The 23,713-nt window shown below is 44.5% G+C and overlaps 1 protein-coding gene across 4 annotated transcripts in view; it reads right to left on the minus strand.

Annotated features, from left to right (window-relative positions):
* Positions 1-23,713, minus strand: part of SEMA6B (semaphorin 6B) — a 1,069,016-nt gene that overhangs the window by 552,732 nt on the left and 492,571 nt on the right. For all 4 annotated transcript variants that reach the window (XM_082263355.1, XM_082263357.1, XM_082263356.1 and 1 more), the window contains exon 5: positions 3,691-3,789. In XM_082263355.1, the coding sequence (XP_082119481.1) occupies positions 3,691-3,789 (99 nt within the window). The remainder of the gene's footprint in view (positions 1-3,690; positions 3,790-23,713) is intronic.

Here is a 23,713-nt window from a genome sequence, read left to right on the forward strand (position 1 = left end):
CCATTTCCGCCTGCCTAATCGCGGTAACATCTCGCAAACAACGCATGACGCCCAAAAAAGGTACAAGAGTTTCTTTGGGGCGTAATGCGTTGTTTGCGCGATGTTACCGCGATCCGGCAGGCGGAAATCGCAGCAACATCGCACAGCGTTTGGGGTGCTATTGCAAATCACGGGCAACGCACAGGCGTCCCGCAATTTGCAATGATTTCTGGATCGCGGGCAGAATCGCAGTGATTCTGCCCATGATCACCACGCTCACATGTGGACATAGCCTAAAGTTCACCGGTCACCAGAGACTGCCATCAGTACCGCCGTGCACCATCGCCCGTCACCTGTCACCCATCAGTGACCATCGCCTGTCATCTGTCACCCCATCAATCACCATCACCTGTCACCCCATCAGTCATCGTCACCTGTCACCCCATCAGTCATCGTCATCTGTCACCCTATCAATCATCGTCACTTGACACCCCATCAGTGATCGTCACTTGACACCCCATCAATCATCGTCACATGTCACCCCGTCAGTGATTGTCATCTGTCACCCCATCAATCATCGTCACTTGTCACCTCATCAATCATCGTCACCTGTCACCTCATCAATCATCATCACCTGTCACCTCATCAATCATCGTCACCTGTCACCCCATCAGTCATCGTCACCTGTCACCCCATCAGTCATCGTCACCTGTCACCCCATCAGTCATCGTCACCTGTTTGCCATATACATGCAATCACTTACTGACCGTCTAACGACTATATGCGTTGGCCATTAAAAGCTAAATACTGGGGTTATGGCAGCAGATAGCCCCCATAACCCCGGTATTTTTTGAAACGGCGGGCGGTCGGCTTTCAGATAAGGGTGGTCCCAGTGGCGGATTCGCCGCGGAATTACCCTTACGGTGCAGGGGAAGAGGTGCCCCCCTCCAGCCGCGTCCCAGACGTTTTCCCAGCTTACCGGACCCGCCGGCAGCGGGGAAAACTATCCGGTCCAGGATCCTCAGAGACAGGAAGTCGAGTGAGGGCAAGATGGCCCTCACTCGACTCTATGGTCTTGGAGGACCTGAGCTACGTCAAAAGACGTTGCCTAGCAACCGGTTTAAAGGGCCGCTTTCTTTTTTTTTTTTTTCCTCTTTCAACAATTTTTTTTTTTTTTCTTTTTTAGTGTAGTTGTGAGGTGTGAGGTCCTTTTGACCCCAGATCTCACAATAAAGAGGACCTGTCATGCCTATTTCTATTACAAGGGATGTTTACATTCCTTGTAATAGGAATAAAAATGATCAAAACATTTTTTTTTAAACTGTGTAAAAATAAAAAATTAATAAATAAAATAAATAGGAAAAAAAAAAAAAAATTAAAGCGCCCTGTCCCCGTTAGCTAGCGCGCAGAAGCAAACGCATACGAAAGTCCCGCCCACATATGTAAACGGTGTTCAAACCATACATGTGAGGTATTGCCGTGATTGTTAGAGCGAGAGCAATAATTTGAGCCCTATACCTCCTCTGTAACTCTAAGCTGGTAACCTGCAGAAATTTTTAAAATGTTGCCTATGGGGATTTTTAAGTACCAATGTTTGGCGCCATTCTGTGAACATGTTGGGTATCTAAATACTCGGCGTAACATTATCTTTCACATTATGGAAAAAAATTGGGCTAAATTTACTGTTTTCTTATTTTTTAGTTCAAAGAAGTGAATTTTTTTCAAAAAAATCGCATTTGGAAGACTGCTGCGCAAATATGGTGTGATAAAAAATATTGCAACGATCTCCATTTTATTCTCTAGGGTCTCTGCTAAAAAAAAAATATATAATGTTTGGGGGTTCCAAGTAGTTTTCTAGCAAAAAAAATGATTTTAGCTTGTAAACACCAAGTGTCAAAAATAGGCCCAGTCTTAGGCTCCATGTACACGGGACGCTGGAAATGGCCGTTTAGGAGCAGTTGGGTGTTTTTTTCAGAAGCCCCTGAACCCATCTACATTTTATCTTATCTGTCCATGTACACCAGGTCGTTTACAGTCATTTGCAGGCAGTTGCGTTCAGGGACTGTTTTTAGAACGCAATTATTTGCGTTCGAACGTGTGTTTCCCGGCGTTTCAAACGCACAAACGCGTCCGAACGCGTCTGAACGCGTCCAAACGCGTCCGAACGCGATGACCCGCGTTTAGCGTTCGCGTTTTTCCATTTTAAAGGGGAATCATTTTTTTGACCTCTAGGAACGCTTCTAAACGCAAACGCCGCTAAACGCGGGTACAAACGCGACCGAACGGACGTTTCAAACGTTCTAAAAATTCCAGCATTCAAAGGGACTTTTAACAACGTCCCGTGTACATGGAGCCTTAAAGTGGATAAATGGACAACTTTGTGTAAAGCGCTACTTGGATGTTAGGCCTATGTATGTGGCCAGGCTGTGAAAAAGTGTTACACATGTGGTATCGCCATACTCAGGAGGAATAGCAGAATGTATTTTGGGATGCAATTTTTGCTATGTACATGCTATGTGTTAGAAATATTGCATAAATGGACAGCTTTGTGTAAAAAAAATGTGTTTTCATTTTCTTTCCATATTTTCCAAAAACTTGTGGAAAAAAATGACATATTCAAAAGACTCATTATGCCTCAAAAATTATACGTTGGGCTGTTTGCTTTCAAAAATGGGGTAATTTTATGGGGGTTTCCATTGTCCTGGTGCTCCAGGGCCTTCAAAAGTGCGATAGGTTGTCAGGAAATTATATGTGTAATTTGTGCTCCTAGAATGCCGGACGCTGCTACTTGGATGTTAGGCTGTGAAAAAGTCTCACACATGTGGTATCGCCATACTCAGGAGGAGTAGTAGAATGTGTTTTGGGGTATAGTTGCAAGTATACATGTGCTGTGTGAGAGAAATAACCTGTTAATACGGCAATTTGTAAAAAAAAAAAAAAAAATCTTCATTTTGCAAAGCATTGTGGGAAAAAATTACAACTTCAAAAAACTCACCATGCCCCTTATTAAATACCTTGGAATGTCTACTTTCCAAAAAGGGGTCATTTGGGGGGTATTTGTACTTTCCTGACTTTTTAGTGTCTCAAGAAATGAGATAGGCCTTCAGTACATCAGGTGTGGTCAAGCGTGATCAATTTTCAATGATTCGCTCCATAGCTTGTGGACTCTATAACTTTCACAAAGACCAAATAATATACACTTACTTGGGTTATTTTTACCAAAGATAAGTAGCAGTATAAATTTTGGCCAAAATTTGTGAAGAAAAATGACTAATTTGCAAAATTTTATGACAGAAACAAAGAAAAATGCGTTTTTTCACGATATTTTCAGTCTTTTTTTATTTATAGCACAAAAAATAAAAAACCCAGTATTGATCAAATACCATCAAAAGAAAGCTCTATTTGTGTGAAAAAAGGACACAATTTTTGTATGGGTACAGTGTTGCATGACTGAGTAATTCTCAGTCAAAGTGTGAGAGCGCTGAAAGCTGAAAATCGGTCTGGGCAGGAAGGGGGTGAAAGTGCACTGTAGGCAAGTGGTTAAACTTTGAAAATGCCACATACAGTATATTTTACTATAATATAAACTGAAGATAACTGTTTAGCCCTTCAGAGTAGTAGAGGACTACAAAAAAGGCCCAAACAAAACATGTCTAGCACTTAAAGGTAAGTAGATGCTAAGAAGTAATTTTAGAAAAATGTCTCACATACACTGTAGTCTGCACACACAGGGTTGAATGCATTGGTTCCACAGGCAAATAAGGTCTTGCCACGCAAAAGGAGAACTTTCACAAAATTTCTGCACTCCTCCTATTGAAAGAAATAAAATAAAACTTCAGTTGTTTAAGGAGTTAAAAATTACAACAAAGGCAATGACAACAAATGTTATATACTTGACATTTTTGGGCAAAAATATGCCTAGCATAAAAAACAGTGTTTTTCCACACCCAGGGAGGGAGTACAGCTGGCAATAAAAGTGAATGCAACATTTTCCAAAATGCAAAAGTTCCATGTTAGGGAAAAATGCTCCAAATTCACATGCAAGGGTATATGAGCAGAAGCATCAGTATTTACTCAAGTAGAGTGGCATAAATCTATTCATTTCTGTGGCCATCTGTATGCCCTAGTTGTGGCTCCCCTGGTGCAGAAAAAGCTGTGTTTTTATGCTAAGCATTTTTTTTTTCAAATATAACATTTTTATTAAGGCAGCGAAGGTGAGACAATCCAAACAAATATGCAAGCAACACAATTTAAATAACAAACAAGAACATAGCCGCAAACATACTTGCAAATAATGCTAAGCATATTTTACCTCTAAAAATGTACTGTACATGTGCATTCATCCTAACGACATGCAACAAATTGCAAACTAAGTAAAAACATGCTTATCAATCACATTACTAATGGTATAACATATATTTAAAACTCAGATATCTTCATGAAATAAAAAATCCTGGCTAAAATGTCCCACATTTCATGATTGCGACAGAGATGCTGATTAATCCAAGCACATTTCCATGCGGCACAATGGAAGTTAATGTGCAGAAAAACGCACATCTCAGAATTTATCAAAGCTTTATGGCTGCTGCACCATAGATGCGCCATATGTAAGAACCAGGCAACCAGGTAGTTGCGTATATACATACGTAACCTCTGCTCGGTTATTATCCATTTAGATAATCTATAGGCAAATAACTCATTCTTAACTAAGATATATATGGTATTAGTATGCATACTCATTAAACGGCGTTTCCAGAACTGAACCTTTCAAAGAGATTTAACAGAAATATCAGATGGCCATGCATGCACCATGAGAACATGGACAGATTTTCAATTTTAATACTATAAATTAATGTAGTAATTTCTATCAAAGATTTTTGCTCCCTGGCATACGTAGTGGTTAGAAGAGGTAATTGCATAATTACACAACCAGTTAACGAGGAAGTAAACCCTCCTCTGCAACTTTCACCTATAGGTAAGCCCATGATAAGGCATACCTATAGGTACTGTAAATATCTCCTAAACATGTACCGTTTAGGAGATATTTACCTTAAATGCAGCCAGTGACATCACTGGCGCATGCGCTCTGAAGGAATGGCCGCTGGCGCGGGAGTGACGTAATTGCGGGACCGGCCAATCAGATGGCCGGATGCCGCGATCCCGGAAGACGGGCGACTGAACATGTCGTCCGTCATACAGGTAAGCGGGCGGCACGGCGGGGGCTTGTTCTATGAAGTATTTCATAATGATCTAGTATGCGATGCATACTAGCTCATTATGTGTTTCTCTTTCAGGTTGGAAAAAAATAAAAAATTTTAATGAGTTTACAACCTCTTTAATGGTAATTTACCCCAACCAATGGGAAGAAGTTCCACCTTCTGGGTTCAGCTTATGATAATTGTTTGGCCTTTTCGTCCTATACAGCATATAAAGGAACCCAGACGAGTCATATACACACAGATCCATATATACCTTCAGACACTCATTCACACTCATCATACTCCATCTTACTTCACGCCCTCATTTTACGCTTGACACTCTGAAAAAACATTAAGGATGCCAGACTCAAGCTCCTCCTTAACCAGCCACCATTTTGGGAAAGGCAGCCATCTTAGGACTCTGGTAACAACCATTTTGAGCCAGCAGCCATTTTGGAGTGGTAATTATGCATTATTGATTACAATGATTTCTGTTTCTTTGTATGCTATAAATATCGTATGCTCAGGATATTTAGATTACCTTCCCAGTTGTAACAACTAAAGATGGCCTTGCGGTTCGGCCGGCGGTCGGTTCGCGGCGAATTTTGCTTGTTCGCTACCCGCCAAATTTGCGAACACATTTGCGAACACATGGCGTCGTTCGCGGCGGCCATATTTGTTTACATTTTGGAGAACTTTGACCCCTGACACAGCCGTCAGGTGGAACGGGACAGCCAATTGAAACATTTCAGCACATGGACAGTCCCCCTACCCTATAAATAGACCTGATCTGGCGGCCATTTCACATTCCGCTTGCTGCCAGTGTAGGGAGAGGTCTACTGTGCTCATCAGGGAGAGTTTGCTAGACACATATAGCGTTGTGAAGATCCACAAAAGTCCTTTCCAGGGCGGGTATTTTTCGGTATAGGTCTACTAGTATCTTTTGAGCTTAGGGAGAGGTATCCGGTATCCTATTGCTTTAGGGGCAGTTAGAGATCTGCTGCAGTCACACACAAATTGATTTGTCAAAGTCCACCAAGGTAATTTAAAATGCTCCAATGTCGTTTTAGGGTCTATTACAGTCTCTTTACTATAGGGCCAGGTATCCTGTGGTTGCTTTAGGGGCAGTTATAGATTGGCTGCAGTCACACAGAAATCGCTTTGTCAATGTCCACCAAAGTAATTTAAAATGCTCCAATGTCGTTTTAGGGTCTATTACAGTCTCTTTACTATAGGGCCAGGTATCCTGTGGTTGCTTTAGGGGCAGTTAGAGATCGGCTGCAGTCACACAGAAATCGCTTTGTCAATGTCCACAAAAGTCATTTAAAATGCTCCAATCTCGTTTTAGGGTCTATTACAGTCTCTTTACTATAGGGCCAGGTATCCTGTGGTTGCTTTAGGGGCAGTTAGAGATCGGCTGCAGCCACACAGAAATCGCTTTGTCAATGTCCACAAAAGTCATTTAAAAGGCTCCAATGTTGTTTTAGGGTCTATTACAGTTCCTTTACTATAGGGCTAGGTATCCTGTGGTTGCTTTAGGGGCAGTTAGAGATCGGCTGCAGTCACACAGAAATCATTTTGTCAATGTCCACAAAAGTCATTTAAAATGCTCCAATGTTGTTATAGGGTCTATTACAGTCTCTTTACTATAGGGGCATGTATCCAGTGGTTGCTTTAGGGGCAGTTAGAGATCGGCTGCAGTCACACACAAATTGCTATGTTAATGTCCACAAAAGTCATGTAAAGGGCTGCACGTTTTTTGGTATTGCTGTGCAGTGCACTAAAAAGGGGTGGGGGATGGGGGGGGGGGGGTAATCCACAGTATAATATACTTTGTAGAAAGCATATTATAGTGGATTAGTACTATTATTGTGCACTGTGCAGCATTGTGACAGGTGTGGTGGTGAGACTGAGTGTTTCTGCAGCAACACTACACACAGTGACAAAAGCACTTATAATGTATTATAACTGGTGTGATAGACCAATTGCCCCCCCCCCCCCCCAATGCCACATATTGAAGTGGGGTTAACTCTGATACAAACAGTGCCAAACTCACTGGCCAATTTTTGAACAACTGGTGTGATAAACCAGTTGCCCCCCAATACCACATATTTAAGTGGGGTGTTATCTGAGTATACTTTTACAAGTGTGTTTGTGTCCTGCTACAATATTGCGTCTTTTGCTGTGTTAACTCTGATACAAACAGTGCCAAACTCACTGGCCAATTTTTTGAACAACTGGTGTGATAGACCAGTGGCCCCCCAATAGCACATATTGAAGCGGGGTGTTATTTTACAGTATACTTTTCTAAGATTGTATTAGGCCTCTTTTGCTGTGTTAACTGTGCTACACACATTGACAACAGATACTGGCCAATTATTTGTAGAACTGGTGGGATAAACCTGTGGCCCCCCAATACCACAGATTGAAGCGGGGTGTTATCTACACAGACGCATGTGTAGTAGTGACAAGAAAAAAAAAATGAAAAAAAGTCTCTTTATACTTTATTGGTCAATAGTAGTGGTAGTATTAATTAATTATTACTGTAATGCAAGTTATTCTTGCAACGACCCAGTTCTTCCAGCAAAGTCAACAGAGGTATATATAAGAAGGAAGAAGGCTTCTCCTGTCATAGCATTGCCAAAACAACCCATTTCCTAATATACCTTTTTTTTTCCTCATTGAGGACCAGTATAAGCAATTTGATTGGCCAGTTTTATTAGGCCTTTGATCTGCTTTTGTAGGATAATGCCCCCCTCTGGCTATGGACGACTACAGTCATAAAACCGTTCAGGAAATTTCCTAATTTGCATCAGGAAATTTCCTAATTTGCATTCTGTGACTACTAAATAGGTTGGCTTTCAAAGGCTGAGGTGATCTTTCATAAAACCTTTCAGGAAATTTCCCAATTTGCATTCTTTAACCACTAATTAGGTTGGCTCTCAAAGGCTGAGGTGATCTTTCATAAAATCTTTCAGGAAATTACCAAATTTGCATTCTTTAACCACTAATTAGGTTGGCTCTCAAAGGCTGAGATGGCCTTTTATTAAAATTAACTTAGCACAGGGTCATTACCTGCCCCTTTGATATGTAATGGTCAGTCTGGTTTGGTCAGTCTCTGTTCTGGTCAACAAGTCCCCTTTTGAAATGCCTAATTAGATGAATATCTATTTCCAACCTTACTTTTTGATGTGTTAAATGGACTTGTCACTAGCCTGTCCTAAGTGCCTGAGTATATATATATATATATAAAATATATAAAACATCCAAATATATATATATATAAAATCTACTACAACATGGTCTAGCAAACACAGGCAGGAAAGGTATATCACTTTTACTGCCCACTGGGTGAACCTTCTGACGGCCATTAAGCATGCAACCCGTGGCACCCGTGTAGATTTAGTTGTACAGCCACGGATTGCAAGCAGGCCTGCCTCTTCTTCTCCTCCTCCTCCATCCTCCCTCTCCTCCTCGGCTGACTCCTCCTCTTCCGCTGCTACCGTCTCTTCTCCTGCGCCGCCCAAGATCCCCAGAACCTATTCCACATGCCAGGTGAGACGTTGCCATGCTGTGCTGTGTCTGTTGTGCCTGGAAGCCAAGAGCCACACTGGTCCTGCACTCCTTTCAGCTTTGCGTTCACAGGCAGATCAGTGGCACGTGTGTTATTTTGCCCTGTTTCACCGCTGAATTTGTCAGTTGGTAAAGTGGTGTGCGACAATGGTGCCAATCTGCTGAGCGCGCTGAAACAGGGCAAAATAACACACGTGCCATGCATGGCACACGTCCTGAACTTGGTGGTGCAGCGATTTGTTGCCAAATACCCTGGGGTCCAGGACGTCTTGCGGCAGGCCAGGAAAATCTCGGGCCATTTCCGAAGATCTTACACAGCCATGGCTCGCCTTGCTGAGATTCAGCGGCGACACAACCTGCCCCTCAGGCGTCTTATTTTTGACTGCCCGACATGATGGAACTCAACGTTGCATATGCTCGATAGGCTGCTCCAGCAGAAACGTGCAGTTAATGACTACCTGTTCAAACTCGGTGGCAGGACAGGTTCTGGGGAGCTTGGGTTTTTTTCACCTCGCCAGTGGCTGCTCATGCAGGACGCATGCAGCCATTCGATGAGATCACCAAACTGGTCAGTCACGGCCAGGGCGCCATAAGTGACATCATACTTTATGCCTTCTTTCTGGAGCGTGCATTGCGTCGTGTCATTGATCAAGCCATCGAGGAGCAGGAGCAGGAAGATCAGGAAGTCGCAATGTTGAATGAATTCCCAGGGGGTGCTACTCCATCTGAGACAAATCAACAGCAGGAGTCTGAAGAGGAGTCAGAGGAGGATGATGTTGCTGGGGGGGAAAGAGGAGGAGCAAGAAGAGCATGCTTTAAACCTTTCTGGGATCCCTGGTGTTATCCGTGGATGGGGGGAGGAGAACGAGGATGACATTATCCTGGATGATGAGCTGGAAGCAGGCCACTATACCGCTTCCAGTTTAGTGGGAATAGGGGCCTACATGCTGCAGTGTTTTAAGGGGTCCCCTGTATAAAACGTATAAAGGCCAAGGACCATGTACTGAGTGGCAATGTACTTAGACCCCCGGTACAAACACAAAATGGCGGAAATGTCACCACAATCACGGAGGGCGGTCAGAATGCAGCACTTCCAGGCCTTGCTGCGGGAAATGCTGCATTCTGCTTTTCCGTGCGCTGGCAGAGGAATTTCCAGTCACAGAGAGACAGTTGTGGGTAGCAATCCAACAGCGTCTGCAAGAAGAGGGCGGTTGGAAGATGTCTTGGTCACTTCAGATATGAGATCCTTCTTGCACCGAACCATCGACAGCTGTACTCCCGATACAGCATGAGGGAACGCCTAGAACGACAGGTGTCCGACTACATCGGCTTAACAGCCGATGTGGATGCTGTGAGGAGTAATGAACCCCTGGACTACTGAGTGGGCCGGCTTGACCTCTGGCCAGAGCTTGCGCAATTTGCAATGGAAATGTTGGCTTGCCCCCCATCCATTGTCCTGTCTTAAAGGACGTTCAGCGCAGCAGGGGGGGTCGTGACTGATAAGCGTACTAGCCTAGCTCATGACAGTGTAGACTACCTCACATTTATAAAAATGAATGAGGCATGGATCTCTGAGTAGAGTTGAGTGGACACCTGGATGTCCGTGTTCGGTGGGTTCGGCCGAACTTGAAAAAAAAGTCCGGGTCCGTGACCCGGACTTTTTCCGAACTTTACCCGGACACCGAACCCCATTGAAGTCAATGGGGACCCGAACTTTCAGGCACTAAAATGGCTCTAAAAACCAATGGAAAGGGCTAGAGTGCAGCAAATGGCAGCAAAATGTAGTTAAGAGCATGGCAAGTGCTCTGCAAACAAATGTGGATAGGGAAATAACCTAAAGCAACAAAACAAACAGAAAAATAAAACAATTTTCTTCATCTGTGAAGGACGAGGCCCATATGGAGTAGGAGGGAGGTTGAGGTGGCGGTGGATGTGGCAGTGTAGGTGGAAGCGGCGGTGGAGAGGGACGAGGTAGCCAACACTGCTTTTTTTAGTCATTTTAAATTAGGGTACACCCCAAAAGAGTGAGAAAGATCAAAAATATAACAATGGCTGGGTAAGGTTGATATCCATCTCTATTCTGCACAAGGTACAGAAAAGTCCGGTGGGATCCATGCCTGGTTCATTTTAATGAATGTGAGCTTGTCCACATTGTCTCTGGACAGGCGGCTGCACTTGTCTGTGATATCGCCCCCAGCCGTGCTAAATACACGTTCAGATAATACACTGGCTGCAGGGCACGCCAGCACCTCCAAGGCGTAAAGAGCAAGCTCAGGCCATGTGCCCAATTTGGAGACCCAGAAGTTGAAGGGGGCAGACCCGTCATTCCCTAAATGTAGGCGTGTGCACACATACTGCTCCACCATGTTGGTGAAATGCTGCCTCCTGCTAAGACGTTCCATATGAGCTGCTGGTGCTGCTGTTTGTTGTGGCATGCTGACAAAGCTTTTCCACATTTCGGCCATGCTAACCCTGCCTTCTGAGGTGCTGGCTGTGCCCTGGTTGTGTTGGCGACCTCTTTCTCCTCCTCCTCCTCTGCCTTGGCCTTGTGCTTCCACTGTGGCCCGTTGTCAGGTGGGAATGCCAGCAGCATCGCGTCTACCAGCGTTCGCTTGTACTCGCGCATCTTGCGATCACGCTCCAGTGAGTGAATTAAGGACGGTACGTTGTCCTTGTAACGGGGATCCAGCAGTGTGGCCACCCAGTCATCAGCACAAGTTAGAATGTGGGCAACTCTGCGGTTGTTGTGGAGACACTGCAGCATGAAATCGCTCATGTGTGCCAGGCTGCCCAGAGGCAACGAAAGGCTGTCCTCTGTGGGAGGTGTATCGTCTGTGTCCTCTGTATCCCCCCAGCCACGCACCAGTGATGGCCATGAGCTGGCCTGGGTGCCACCCTGCTGTGAACATGGTTCCATCTCCTCCTCCTCATCCTCCTCATCCTCCTCATCCTCCAGAACTTTGCCCCTGCTGGACAATTGTGTACCTGGCGTTTGTGGGTGCAGGAACCCACCCTCGGAGCCACTTGTGAATGACTGCCCTGAAAGCCTTGGAAATGATCCCTCTTCCTCCTCCTCCTCCTGTGCCACATTATTTTTTCAAGGAGGCATAGAAGTGGGATAGTTAAGTTGACAACGGCGTCATCGGCACTGGCCATGTTGGTGGAGTACTCAAAACAGCGCAACAAGGCACGCAGTTCTCGCATGGAGGCCCAGTTATTGGCGGTGAAGTGGTGCTGTTCCGCAGAGCGACTCACGCGTGCGTGCCAAAGTTATGCTGCAGCGCTGACAGGCGAGCAGCAGCAGGGTGAGAACAGACGGCCCGCACTTTCTGCAGCAGCTCTGACATATCGGGGTAATTTTTAAGGAACCTCTGCACCACCAAATTCAGCACATGCGCCAGGCAAGGGATATGCGCCAAACCGGCTAGGCCCAGAGCTGCTATGAGATTTCGCCCGTTATCGCACACCACCAGGCCGGGCTTGAGGCTCGCTGGCAGCAACCACTGATCGGTCTGCTGTTCCATGCTCCTCCACAACTCCTGCGCGGTGTGTGGTTTTTCCCCCAAACAGGCAAGTTTTAAAACTGCCTGCTGTCGTTTACCCCTGGCTGTGCTGAAGTTGGTGGTGAAGGTGTTACGCTGACCGGATGAAGAGGCGGTAGAGGATGAGGAAGCGGAGTTAGGAACAGGAGGCAAACTGAAGCACCCTGCAATCCTCGGTGGTGGAAGGACATGCGCCAAATTGCTATCCGCCTCAGGCCCAGCCACCACTGCATTTACTCAGTGTGGGAGATAGAACGCCCCTGACCGTGCTTACTGGTCCACATATCGGTAGTTAGGTGGACCTTGCCACAGATGGCGTTGCACAGTGCACACCTGATTTTTTCCCCCACTTGGTTGTGCAGGGAAGGGATGGCTTGCCTGGAAAAGTAGTGGCGGCTGGGCACGACGTACTGTGGGACAGCCACCGACTGGCTTTTAAAACTGTGCGTCTCCACCAGACAGAATGACAGCATTTCAAAGGCCAAGAATTTTGAAATGCTGGCATTCAGGGCCAGGGATCGCGGGTGGGTAGGGGGGTACTTCCTCTTCCTCTGAAGTGTTTGGGAGATGGAAAGCTGAACGCTTCCACGGGACATTGTGGAGATGGTTGGTGAACCAGGTGGTGGTGTTGCTGACAGATCCTCTGTTTGCGGGGTGGCAGGTGCCGGTATCACTACAGAGGTGGATGAAGAGGCCGAGACTGCAGCAGAAGAGGAAGCAGGAGGAGCCAGAGACCTTTATTGGTTTTGAAGGTGTCTACTCCACTGCAGCTCATGCTTTGCACTTAGATGCCTGATCATGCAGGTTGTGCTCAGGTTGAGAAGGTTTATGCCTCGCTTCAGGCTCTGATTGCACAGGGTGTAAACCACTCGTGTCCTGTCCTCGGCACATTGTCTGAAGAACTTCCACGCTAGAGAACTCCTTTGAGCTGGCTTTGGTGCGCTCGGTCCCTTGCTGCGTTGGGCAGTAGCAGGCGTAGTGTCTAGGGCACGGCCGCTCCGCTTCTGCACCCTGCTCCCTCTTCTGCTGTGCTGGTGGCTCTGTGCGACCACCGCCTCTTCCTCCAAACTACTCAGGTCACCTGCATGACCTTCATTCCATGTGGGGTCGAGGACCTCATCGTCCTCCACATCATCTTCCACCCAGTCTTCACCCCTGCCCTCCTTGTCGGTCTCCACAATTCTGAGTGCCGCAGCAGTTGGCACCTGCGTTTCGTCATCATCGGAGACGTGCTGCGATGGTCCTTCCATGTACTCATCTTGAGAAATAAGTGGTTGGGCATCGCTGCACTCAATCTCTTCCACTTCTGGGGCAGGGCTAGGTGGATGGCCCTGGGAAACCCTGCTGACAGAGTCATCAAAAAGAAGAAGAGACTACTGCATGACTTGGGGCTCAGACTGCTTGCCTGATTTGCAAGGGGGTGAGGTGAAAGACGGTTGGACATAGGCTGCAGGTGCCAACTCTGACCTTTCTGCAGTAGACTGGGTGGGAGACAATGTGAAGGAACTGGAGGCACTGTCAGCAAACCAATCTACTATCGCCTCTACTTGTTCTTGCCTCAACACTTGTAGAGGCGCATGATGCCCTACCAAATACTGCTGCAGGTTCTGTCGCCTACTCACACTTGAGGAAGGTGTTTCACTTGTGCGTGTAGCTGGCACAGATCGACCACGTCCTCTCCTTGCAACAGGAGCTCTACCAGCAGCACCACGACCCAGGCCACGGCCCCTATTTGACGTTCTCCTCATATTTCTGTAATTTATGATCTTTTATTGAATAGCGGAACAAAACAACAACAGTATCGCACGGGTGTATCTCACAGTCAAATATGCAAACTATGCCGCAATTTATATTTTTTACCCCAAAAGGGTGTTTATTAACCGCTTCCATACAGAGCAGTTAGACCCCCTTCCTGCCCAGACCAATTTTCAGCTTTCAGCACTCTCACACTTTGAATGACAATTGCTCAGTCATGCTACACTGTAACCAAACAAAATTTTTATCATTTTTTTCACACAAATAGAGCTTTCTTTTGGTGGTATTTGATCACAACTGGGGTTTTTTTTTTCGTGATATAAGCAAAAAAAGAGCAAAAATTTTGCAAAAAAAACACTTTTTTTTAGTTTCTATTATAAAATTTTGCAAAAAATTAATTTTTCTTCATACATTTGGGCCAAAATTTATACTGCTACATATCTCTGGTAAAATTAACCCAAATTAGTGTATATTATTTAGTCTGTGTGAAAGTTATTGAGTCTAGAAGCTATGGTACCAATTACTGAAAATTGATCACACCAGATGTACTGATGGCCTATCTCCTTTCTTGAGGCCCTGAAATGTCAGGACAGTACAAATACCCCCCAAATGACCCCTTTTTGTAAAGTAGACAGTCCAAGGTATTTAGTAAGAGGCATGGTGAGTTTTTTGAAGTTATAATTTTTTCCCACAATTCTTGGGAAAATGAAGAAAACATTTTTTTTTCTTTTTTTTCCCAAAACGTTGTCAATTTATAAGCTATTTCTAACACATAGCATGTACACAGCAAAAATGACACCCCAAAATTCATTCTGCTACTCCTTCTGAGTATGGTGATACCACATGTGTGAGACTTTTACACAGCCTGGCCACAAAAAGAGACTCCACGTCCAAGTAGCACCATAAGGCGTTTTAGGAGCATAAATACACATAATATGATACCAGAAAAACTATCAGCGCAAACCAAAATATAACACAAAAATAATGTGTGTGAATATAGTGTGGAAAAATATATCCTCAAATGTGTAAATGCTAATCCGGCAGCAAACACCAATCGTGTTCACAAATCACAAACCATACAAATAATACAAAAATGTGCTGCGCCAGAAATCACACAAATAAAACAGTGATAATATGTGATAATAATAGATGAAAAACAGTTCATAAGGCACATAATCGTGCTAGTGCTCCAATCAGAGAAATCTCCAAAAGTCCCAGTGTTCAACTGAAATGTGATCCAATCGTGATAAACAACGAATATTGTGAGCACCGTTTAGTGAATCCCTCCACCAGACAGATAAGCCTCTCACCTTCCCATCAGACCCAAATGGGCCAGCAATCACATAACATGGATCATGGATTTCCAGGAAAGGGCCTCTCTACTGTGTAGCTCCAGAGATTCCAAGATATATGTGGGGATAAGAATGGGACGAAATCTAGTGCTCTCCGTATATATATATATATATATATAAATCAGCTTTATTGAAGAGAATAAACAAACTCACATTTGCAGGGCACTCAGCCGTGCCTGCTTTGCTGACATGAAGTGTAGATAGTGCTCCGGAGAAACGATCTGCGTAGGCCACGCACGCTCCGCCCCCCCTATACGCGTTACGTCGAGCGTGATGCTCCTTTGACTTCCTCGGTAGGGGTCTTCAAGGCGCTTGCGGGAAGCGTGGCTTTCTTTGGAGGATGCGGGCAGGGGAATGCGGCGTCGCCGGGAAATGACGAGCGGGGCCGGTGCCGTCGCATTGATTCCTGGGAGCTATGATGTTTAGCTCCCAGGAATCATCGCGAGGCAGGAAGTGACGGGTGAGCCTCGGTGCTGGAGGAGGAAGCAGTCATAGGTGAGTATTTACGATCTTCAATAAAAAGGTGAGTAAACAAAAAAAATAAAAATAACTATCCAATTCCTTTTCAGGTGAGCTCTACCTAGCGGAGGGGCACAAAAAAAAAATCGTTTTTGTGCCCGGAACTCCGCTTTAATAGTCTTGTTTACCTAATTTTCTAGTAAAGTGTTGACTTAGAAATCCTACAAATTATTGGTATCTTTCTATTTGTATCTTCTGGTTGAAGTATGTCGGAATACAGAGTGTCAGAGGTGTTGGGAGGGCTTGCAAAGTCAGGGCAACCACCAGGGACAACAACTTCTGGCAGCCCTTGCGGGGTAGCCCTACATATGTAAAAGGTGTTTTTAGGGCCAGCTGTAGTATGTTTTCACTACAATATCCATTGTTACCTCAAAATGAAATAAAAAATAAAAAGCATATGTAAACTGTGTTTACAAAACATTTTGGAGCCCTGAAAACATGCAAAATACACCTGGATGTAAACCAACCATATCCAGAAAGAAAGCCAGTTGTATATGCACAGTGTCTAAATAAACATACTACGCTCATTTGTTTTAGCAAAGCTACTGATGGCGGCGTTCATTTTTTCTAGCAAAAATGCCACATTAAGGAGATGCACAAGCACCGGCATTCCAGGAGCAATGACTTGAACATGTTTAAGAAGAGCATTAATATTTTTCAAATATTCATATTAAAGTGGAAGTAAACTTGGTTTTATTCAAATGGCTGAAAGGCAGGGTATTTATGACAGAAGAGACCCAAGTGATCTCTTCTGCCATAAATTAATCCTTCTGCCTGCCAGCTGTCATGTTCACTGAGCCGCGCAGCTCAGCGAACATTTACTGCCCCGATCGGCCCCTGATCCATGTGCAGTAATGTGACTTCCATGCTCATGAGTGGGAGTGGCGTCATCGTGGCCAGGCCTATCAAGTGGCCAAAGGCACGAGACCCGGTAGGAAGACTGGGCAAAGATGGAAGCGCCAATTACGAAAGAGCTTGAAACAGGCCTATGAGAAAGCAAGAAAGACTGCTACCTCTCGAGAGTGTAGGAATAAAAAATTCTGACCTTAAAGTAAAAACCCGACCTCATACTGTTAAAAACTACAAGTTCTAGTGGGCTGAGAAACTGAGGAAATTTTGGTGAGCAGATAAACTGAACCATCCAGGGTGGGCTCAATCTCTTGGGACATAGGATTCAGAGCTGCAAGAGGCTGTAACTCTGGGTGCCTTTGGCAGGCACCATGGCCTAGGCAGAGCTGGGGACCTCTCACTAGAGATGGACGAACATCGGCCGGGGCGGTTCGCGAACGTCAGCTGTAAATTTTCTCCAAAGTCTGAGAACCGCAAGTTCGCGGCAGGCCCCATTGACTTTAATGGGAGGCGAACTTTAAAAACCTTTAGGTCATATTTGCAGCCACAAAAGACGTACTAGCTGTGCACAAATAGTCCCAGCACGTGGACAATGTCATAACAGAAGTATTGCAATTGGAAAAGTTGCCCTAAATTTTTTTATTTTTTTTTTTTACAGCAAAAAATTATTATTTTTTTTTCATAAATCAGCCAGAACTGACAGCAGCCGGTGAATACATGTCTAATACATATAGGGTCCATTCACACATCTGTAAAATGAGTCCGCATCCATTCCACAATTTGGCGGAACCTTTACAGACCCATTGTTTTTCATTTCCAGTCTGAAAAATTAGGCATTCACAGGATAAAGAAGTAAGTGTCGGCCATTCCAGGCCCCAAAAATTAGCCCACATGCGTTTACCTGACAGCTAAGAACATAGTATTCTGTGGCTGAAGGTACATTAGGCATTCACAGGATACAGAAGTAAGAGTCGGCCAGTATAGGCCCCCAAAAATTAGTTCACATGGGTTTAACTGACAGCTAAGAACGTAGTGTATTTGATGGCTAGAGGTACATTAGGCATTCACACAGGATACAGAAGTAGGTGTCGGTCTGTATAGGCCCCAAAAATTAGCTCACATGGGTTTAACTGACAGCAAAGAATATAGTATTTGATGGCTGGAGGTACATTAGGCATTCACAGGATACAGAAGTAAGTGTCGGCCAGTATAGGCCCCAAAAATTAGCTCACATGGGTTTAACTGACAGTAAAGAACGTAGTGTATTTGATGGCTAGAGGTACATTAGGCATTCACAGGATACAGAAGTGTCGGCCTGTATAGGCCCCAAAAATTAGCCCACATGGGTTTAACTGACAGCAAAGAATGTAGTGTATTTGATGGCTAGAGGTACATTAGGTATTCACAGGATACAGAAGTAAGTGTCGGCCTGTATAGGCCCCAAAAATTAGCTCACATGGGTTTAACTGACAGTAAAGAACGTAGTATTTTATGGCTAGAGGTACATTAGGCATTCACACAGTATACAGAAGTGTCGGCCTGTATAGGCTCCAAAAATTAGCTCACATGGGTTTAACTGACAGCAAAGAATGTAGTGTATTTGATGGCTGGAGGTACATTAGGCATTCACAGTATACAGAAGTAAGTGTCGGCCTGTATAGGCCCCAAAAATTAGCCATTCAATGGACATGAAATGCCTTTTATGTCGCTGTATTTAGCGAAAACAAGGACCAGGAATTGTTGTGGGTGGATGGCGGTCTGGCAGATATTTGTGGCCTGTCATGAGGAATTTCAATGAAACATGGTCTACTGGTCACATGTGTTGAATTCCTCAGAGATCCATGCCTCATTAATTTTTATAAATGTGAGGTAGTCTACACTGTCATGAGCTAGGCGAGTGCGCTTATCGGTCACGATCTCCCCTGCTGCACTGAACGTCCTTTCGGACAGGACACTGGATGGGGGGCAAGCCAACAGTTCCATTGCAAATTGTGCAAGCTCTGGCCAGAGGTCAAGCCGGCCCACCCAGTAGTCCAGGGGTTCATCACTCCTCAGAGCGTCCACATCGGCCGTTAACCCTATGTAGTCGGACACCTAATGGACACCATTTTTTACGCTCCAACATTTGAGCCACAGAAGCCTGCCTTTTTCCAGAACAACGTGACAACGGCATCATGGAAGGTGGAGTGGAGGACAACTGTGAGGAGACAGGAGAAGGAGAAGAGGCTGGACGGTGAGAGCCTGGAGTGTGGCTTTGTGGGTTCTGACGGTGTTGTTCCCACTGGGCTCGGTGATGGGATTTCAGGTGCCTTCTTAAGGCGGTTGTCCCTAGGTGAGTGTTGGGCTTACCGCGACTTATGCGTTGACTGCAAAGGCTGCAGATGGCAACACTGTTGTCAGCAACGGACACATTAAAAAAAGCCCATACTGTGGAGCCACGTGACGGCATCCTGGGAGCGCCAGATGTGACTGTACATGGTTGATGGCTCGCTCCTGATACATTTGAAGTCTGCTTTGTACCTCTTGTGCAATGCAAGTTCTGCCTGCCTCTCCTCCCTATCTGCCGGTCCGTCAGTCCGCCAGTTCTACAAACAATTGGCCAGTAACTGTTGTCACTGTGTGTAGCACAGTTAACACAGCAAAAGAGGCCAAATTTTTGCAGGACTAAAATACAATCTTAGAAAATTATACTGTTAAATAACACCCCACTTCAATATGTGGTATTGGGGGGCCACTGGTCTATCACACCAGTTGTTCAAAAAATTGTCCAGTGAGTTTGGCACTGTGTGTACAAGACTTAAGACAGCAAAAGAGGTAATATTGTTGCAGGACACAAATACACTTGTAAAAGTTTACTCAGATAACACCCCACTTCAATATGTGGTATTGGGGGGCCATTGGTCTATCACACCAGTTCAAAAAATTGGCCAATGAGTTTGGCACTGTGTGTACCAGAATTAACTCAGCAAAAGAGGCAATATTGTTGCAGGACACAAATACACTTGTAAAAGTATACTCAGATAACACCCCACTTCAATCTGTGGTATTGGGGGGCCACAGGTTTATTACAACAGTTCTACAAATAATTGGCCAGTAACCGTTGTCACTGTGTGTAGCACAGTTAACACAGCAAGAGAGGCCAAATTTTTGCAGGACTAAAATACACTCTTAGAAAATTATACTGTTAAATAACACCCCACTTCAATATGTGGTATTGGGAGGCCACTGGTCTATCACACCAGTTGTTCAAAAAATTGGCCAGTGAGTTTGGCACTGTGTGTACCAGACTTAACACAGCAAAGAGGCAATATTGTTGCAGGACACAAATACACTTGTAAACGTTTACTCAGATAACAACCCACTTCAATATGTGGTATTGGGGGGCCATTGGTCTATCACACCAGTTCAAAAAATTGGCCAGTGAGTTTGGCACTGTGTGTACCAGAGTTAACTCAGCAAAAGAGGCAATATTGTTGCAGGACACAAATACACTTGTAAAAGTATACTCAGATAACACCCCACTTTAATCTGTGGTATTGGGGAGCCACAGGTTTATTACAACCGTTCTACAAATAATTGGCCAGTAACTGCTGTCACTGTGTGTAGCACAGTTAACACAGCAAGAGAGGCCAATTTTTTGCAGGACTAAAATACACTCTTAGACAATTATACTGTTAAATAAAACCCCACTTCAATATGTGGTATTGGGGGGCCACTGGTCTATCACAGCAGTTCAAAAAAATTGGCCAGTGAGTTTGGCACTGTGTGCATCAGACTTAACTCAGCAAAAGAGGCAATATTATTGCAGGACACAAATACACTTGTAAAAGTATACTCAGATAACACCCCACTTCAATATGTGGTATTGGGGGGGGGGGGGGCATTGGTTTATCACTGTGTGTAGTATTGCTGCAGCAACGCTCAGTCACCACACCTGTCACAATGCTGCACAGTGCACAATAATACTACTAATCCACTAGAATATGCTTTCTACAAAGTATATTATACTGTGGATATCCCCCCCCCCACCCTATATAGTGCACTGCACACCAATACCAAAGAAATTGAAGCCCTTTAAATGACTTTTGTGGACATTAACAGAGCAATTTGTGTGACTGCTGCCCATCTCTAACTGCCCCTAAAGCACAGACTGGATACCTGCCCCTAACCTGAAAAGAGACTGGACCTATACCGAAATACCAGCCCTGAAAATGACTTTTGTGGACATTAACAGAGCGATTAGTGTGACTGCTGCCGATCTCTAACTGCCCCTAAAGCACCGACTGGATACCTGTCCCTAACCTGAAAAGATACTAGTAGACCTATACCGAAATACCAGCCCTGAAAAGGACTTTTGTGGATCTTCACAGAGCTATTTGTGTCTGGCAATCTCTCCCTCATGAGCACAGGCAACCTCTCCCTATGCTGGCAAAAAGCAGAATGTGTAAAACGAAATGATTAAAACCCGCGCTAAAAAAGCATAAATAGATATGAATAAAAAGTGTTTGTCCTGAAGCTGCTACTCACTAGGTAAAAGACCAGAATTACTAAAATCAATCAAAAGGCAGCGCTAACAGGTATATAGATACATATGATGTGAATATTAATAAATAAATCTGTGTATAGTGTAATCAAAAATTATAAAATACATACAAAATAAAGTGCATAATGTGATCAATAAATACAGAATTCATATATATTAAAGTGCATAAATAAAGTGCAATCATGAATTGTCCATAGTGCAACCATATGCAGTAGTGCAAAAATATTGAATTAAAATGCAGTCCAAAATGGTTTCCTTGAATGGAACTAAGGTGCTGAAAAGGTGCTCAAGTGATCCACATAAGTGCCCAGGTGCTCTCAGGAAGAAAAACCCCCTATGGGGATGCACTCACCAAATCAAGGATAAAAACAAGCCTTAAGCTTAGGCAATATCCCCTGGATGGATGGATGGATGGATCCAGCACAGCCTCTAGGAGTATCTCTATAATGGCTCCTCTCCAAAAATAAAAAAAAATAAAAAAAATAAATAAAATGAAAAAATAAATAAAAATAAAATGATGTATGGCTCTGGGGACACCTAGAGTTTTCATTAATAACAGGAAGTAGCAATAGCAAGCTTGGCGTTCATCCCGCCTCCTATGATTGGTTGTATGACGAGACAAATAAGATCTGCATAGCCGGAAGTGATGTCTTTGATAACTCCCAAAATAGGCGGGCGAAACGTGTCGACGCACTTCCGGGCAGAGGAGCATCACACAGCGTCACCTCCTGGAACCACCGTGGAACGCACGCCGGCAGCGTACGCGGAAGTGGGATGACTTGTAGGGATTGCTTAAACCCAATGCTGATTACAACTATATGTTTGTGAGTAATATTCTTTTATTTATGAAATAAAAACACCTACGGGCTTCACTATGTCTGGCTCCTTCCCCTTCTTTTAATATATGGTCGTGGAGAAAGTGGAGAGGAGCCATTATAGAGATACTCCTAGAGGCTGTGCTGGATCCATCCATCCGTCCAGGGGATATTGCCTAAGCTTAAGGCTTGTTTTTATCCTTGATTTGGTGAGTGCATCCACATAGGGGGTTTTTCTTCCTGAGAGCACCTGGGCACTTATGTGGATCACTTGAGCACCTTTTCAGCAACTTAATTCCATTCAAGGGAACCATTTTGGACTGCACTTTAATTCAATATTTTTGCACTACTGCATATGGTTGCACTATGGACAATTCATGATTGCACTTTATTTATGCACTTTAATATATATGAATTCTGTATTTATTGATCACATTATGCACTTTATTTTGTATGTATTTTATAATTTTTGATTACACTATACACGGATTCATTTATTAATATTCACATCATATGTATCTATATACCTGTTAGCGCTGCCTTTTGATTGATTTTAAAAATCAGAATGTGACATGGCCGACAGCTCAGGTCTATTTATAGGGTAGGGGGCATGTCCATGTGCTGAATTGTTTTAATTGGCTGTCCCGTTCCACCTGACGGCTGTGTCATGGGTCAAAGTTCTCCCCAATGCAAACTAATATGGCCGCCGTGAACAACGCCATGTGTTCGCAAATTTGGCAGGTAGCAAACAAGCAAAATTCGCCGCGAACCGATTGCGGGGTGGTCCTCTCACCTTGGGAGCCGCTTCGCTGGGCGCAGGGTTGTTGTCACTAATACCACATCCGCTGCTTTGCTTTTTGGGTCTATCTCCACCTCACACCCACGCAGTTATCACTGGACTTCTGGGTCTACAGTTTGCCGGTAGGGCACCTCATACCTGTTGCAGAAATTCAAGAGCTTGTGTGGGCACATCCTGTCTCCAAGGATCCATGTATCTGCAGGATTGGTGATCTCTGACACTTCACTTAAATACACTGCATGCAGACACCTTTATTCCTCACCATCTGGAGGGTCTTTGCTAGGGGAAATACAACATCTATTCCATTCAGCTTTGCAATTTACAAAGTGCAGGGGTCAGAAGTGCATATTGTACAAAGTGCAGGGGCCAGGTGTGTGTAATGTACAAAATGTAGGGGTCTGAAATGTGTAAAGCACAAATGCACGGTCATCTACCATTAAAGGGTCAGTGCTTGCATAATTTTGCCCCCTTTAGGACCTCTTTCACATGGGAGGTCGGGGCTTGTAAAAACAGAAAGCTGAGCTTTGGTTTTACTGCCCCCAGGCTGCCCACCTAAAGTCTAAAAAACAGCAGGAGAAGGCTGTACACATGCAATGGCTGTGATGGTTTGTATCATGGCCAAACTAAATTTAATGCTTCTTGTGGAGTGGACAGGTGTCTTTGCCTGTCAAACTCGGCCATGCAGGCCAACCGGCCCACACCGCAACCATGAGCCAAACACCTAGCTTGCAGTTCCAGCTCATTATAAATGACCACTCAGCAAAAAAAAAAGAAGAAAAACAGGCATTC

This window comes from Pelophylax lessonae (assembly GCF_965119305.1).
Source record: "Pelophylax lessonae genome assembly, chromosome: 1".
NCBI lineage: Eukaryota > Metazoa > Chordata > Amphibia > Anura > Ranidae > Pelophylax > Pelophylax lessonae.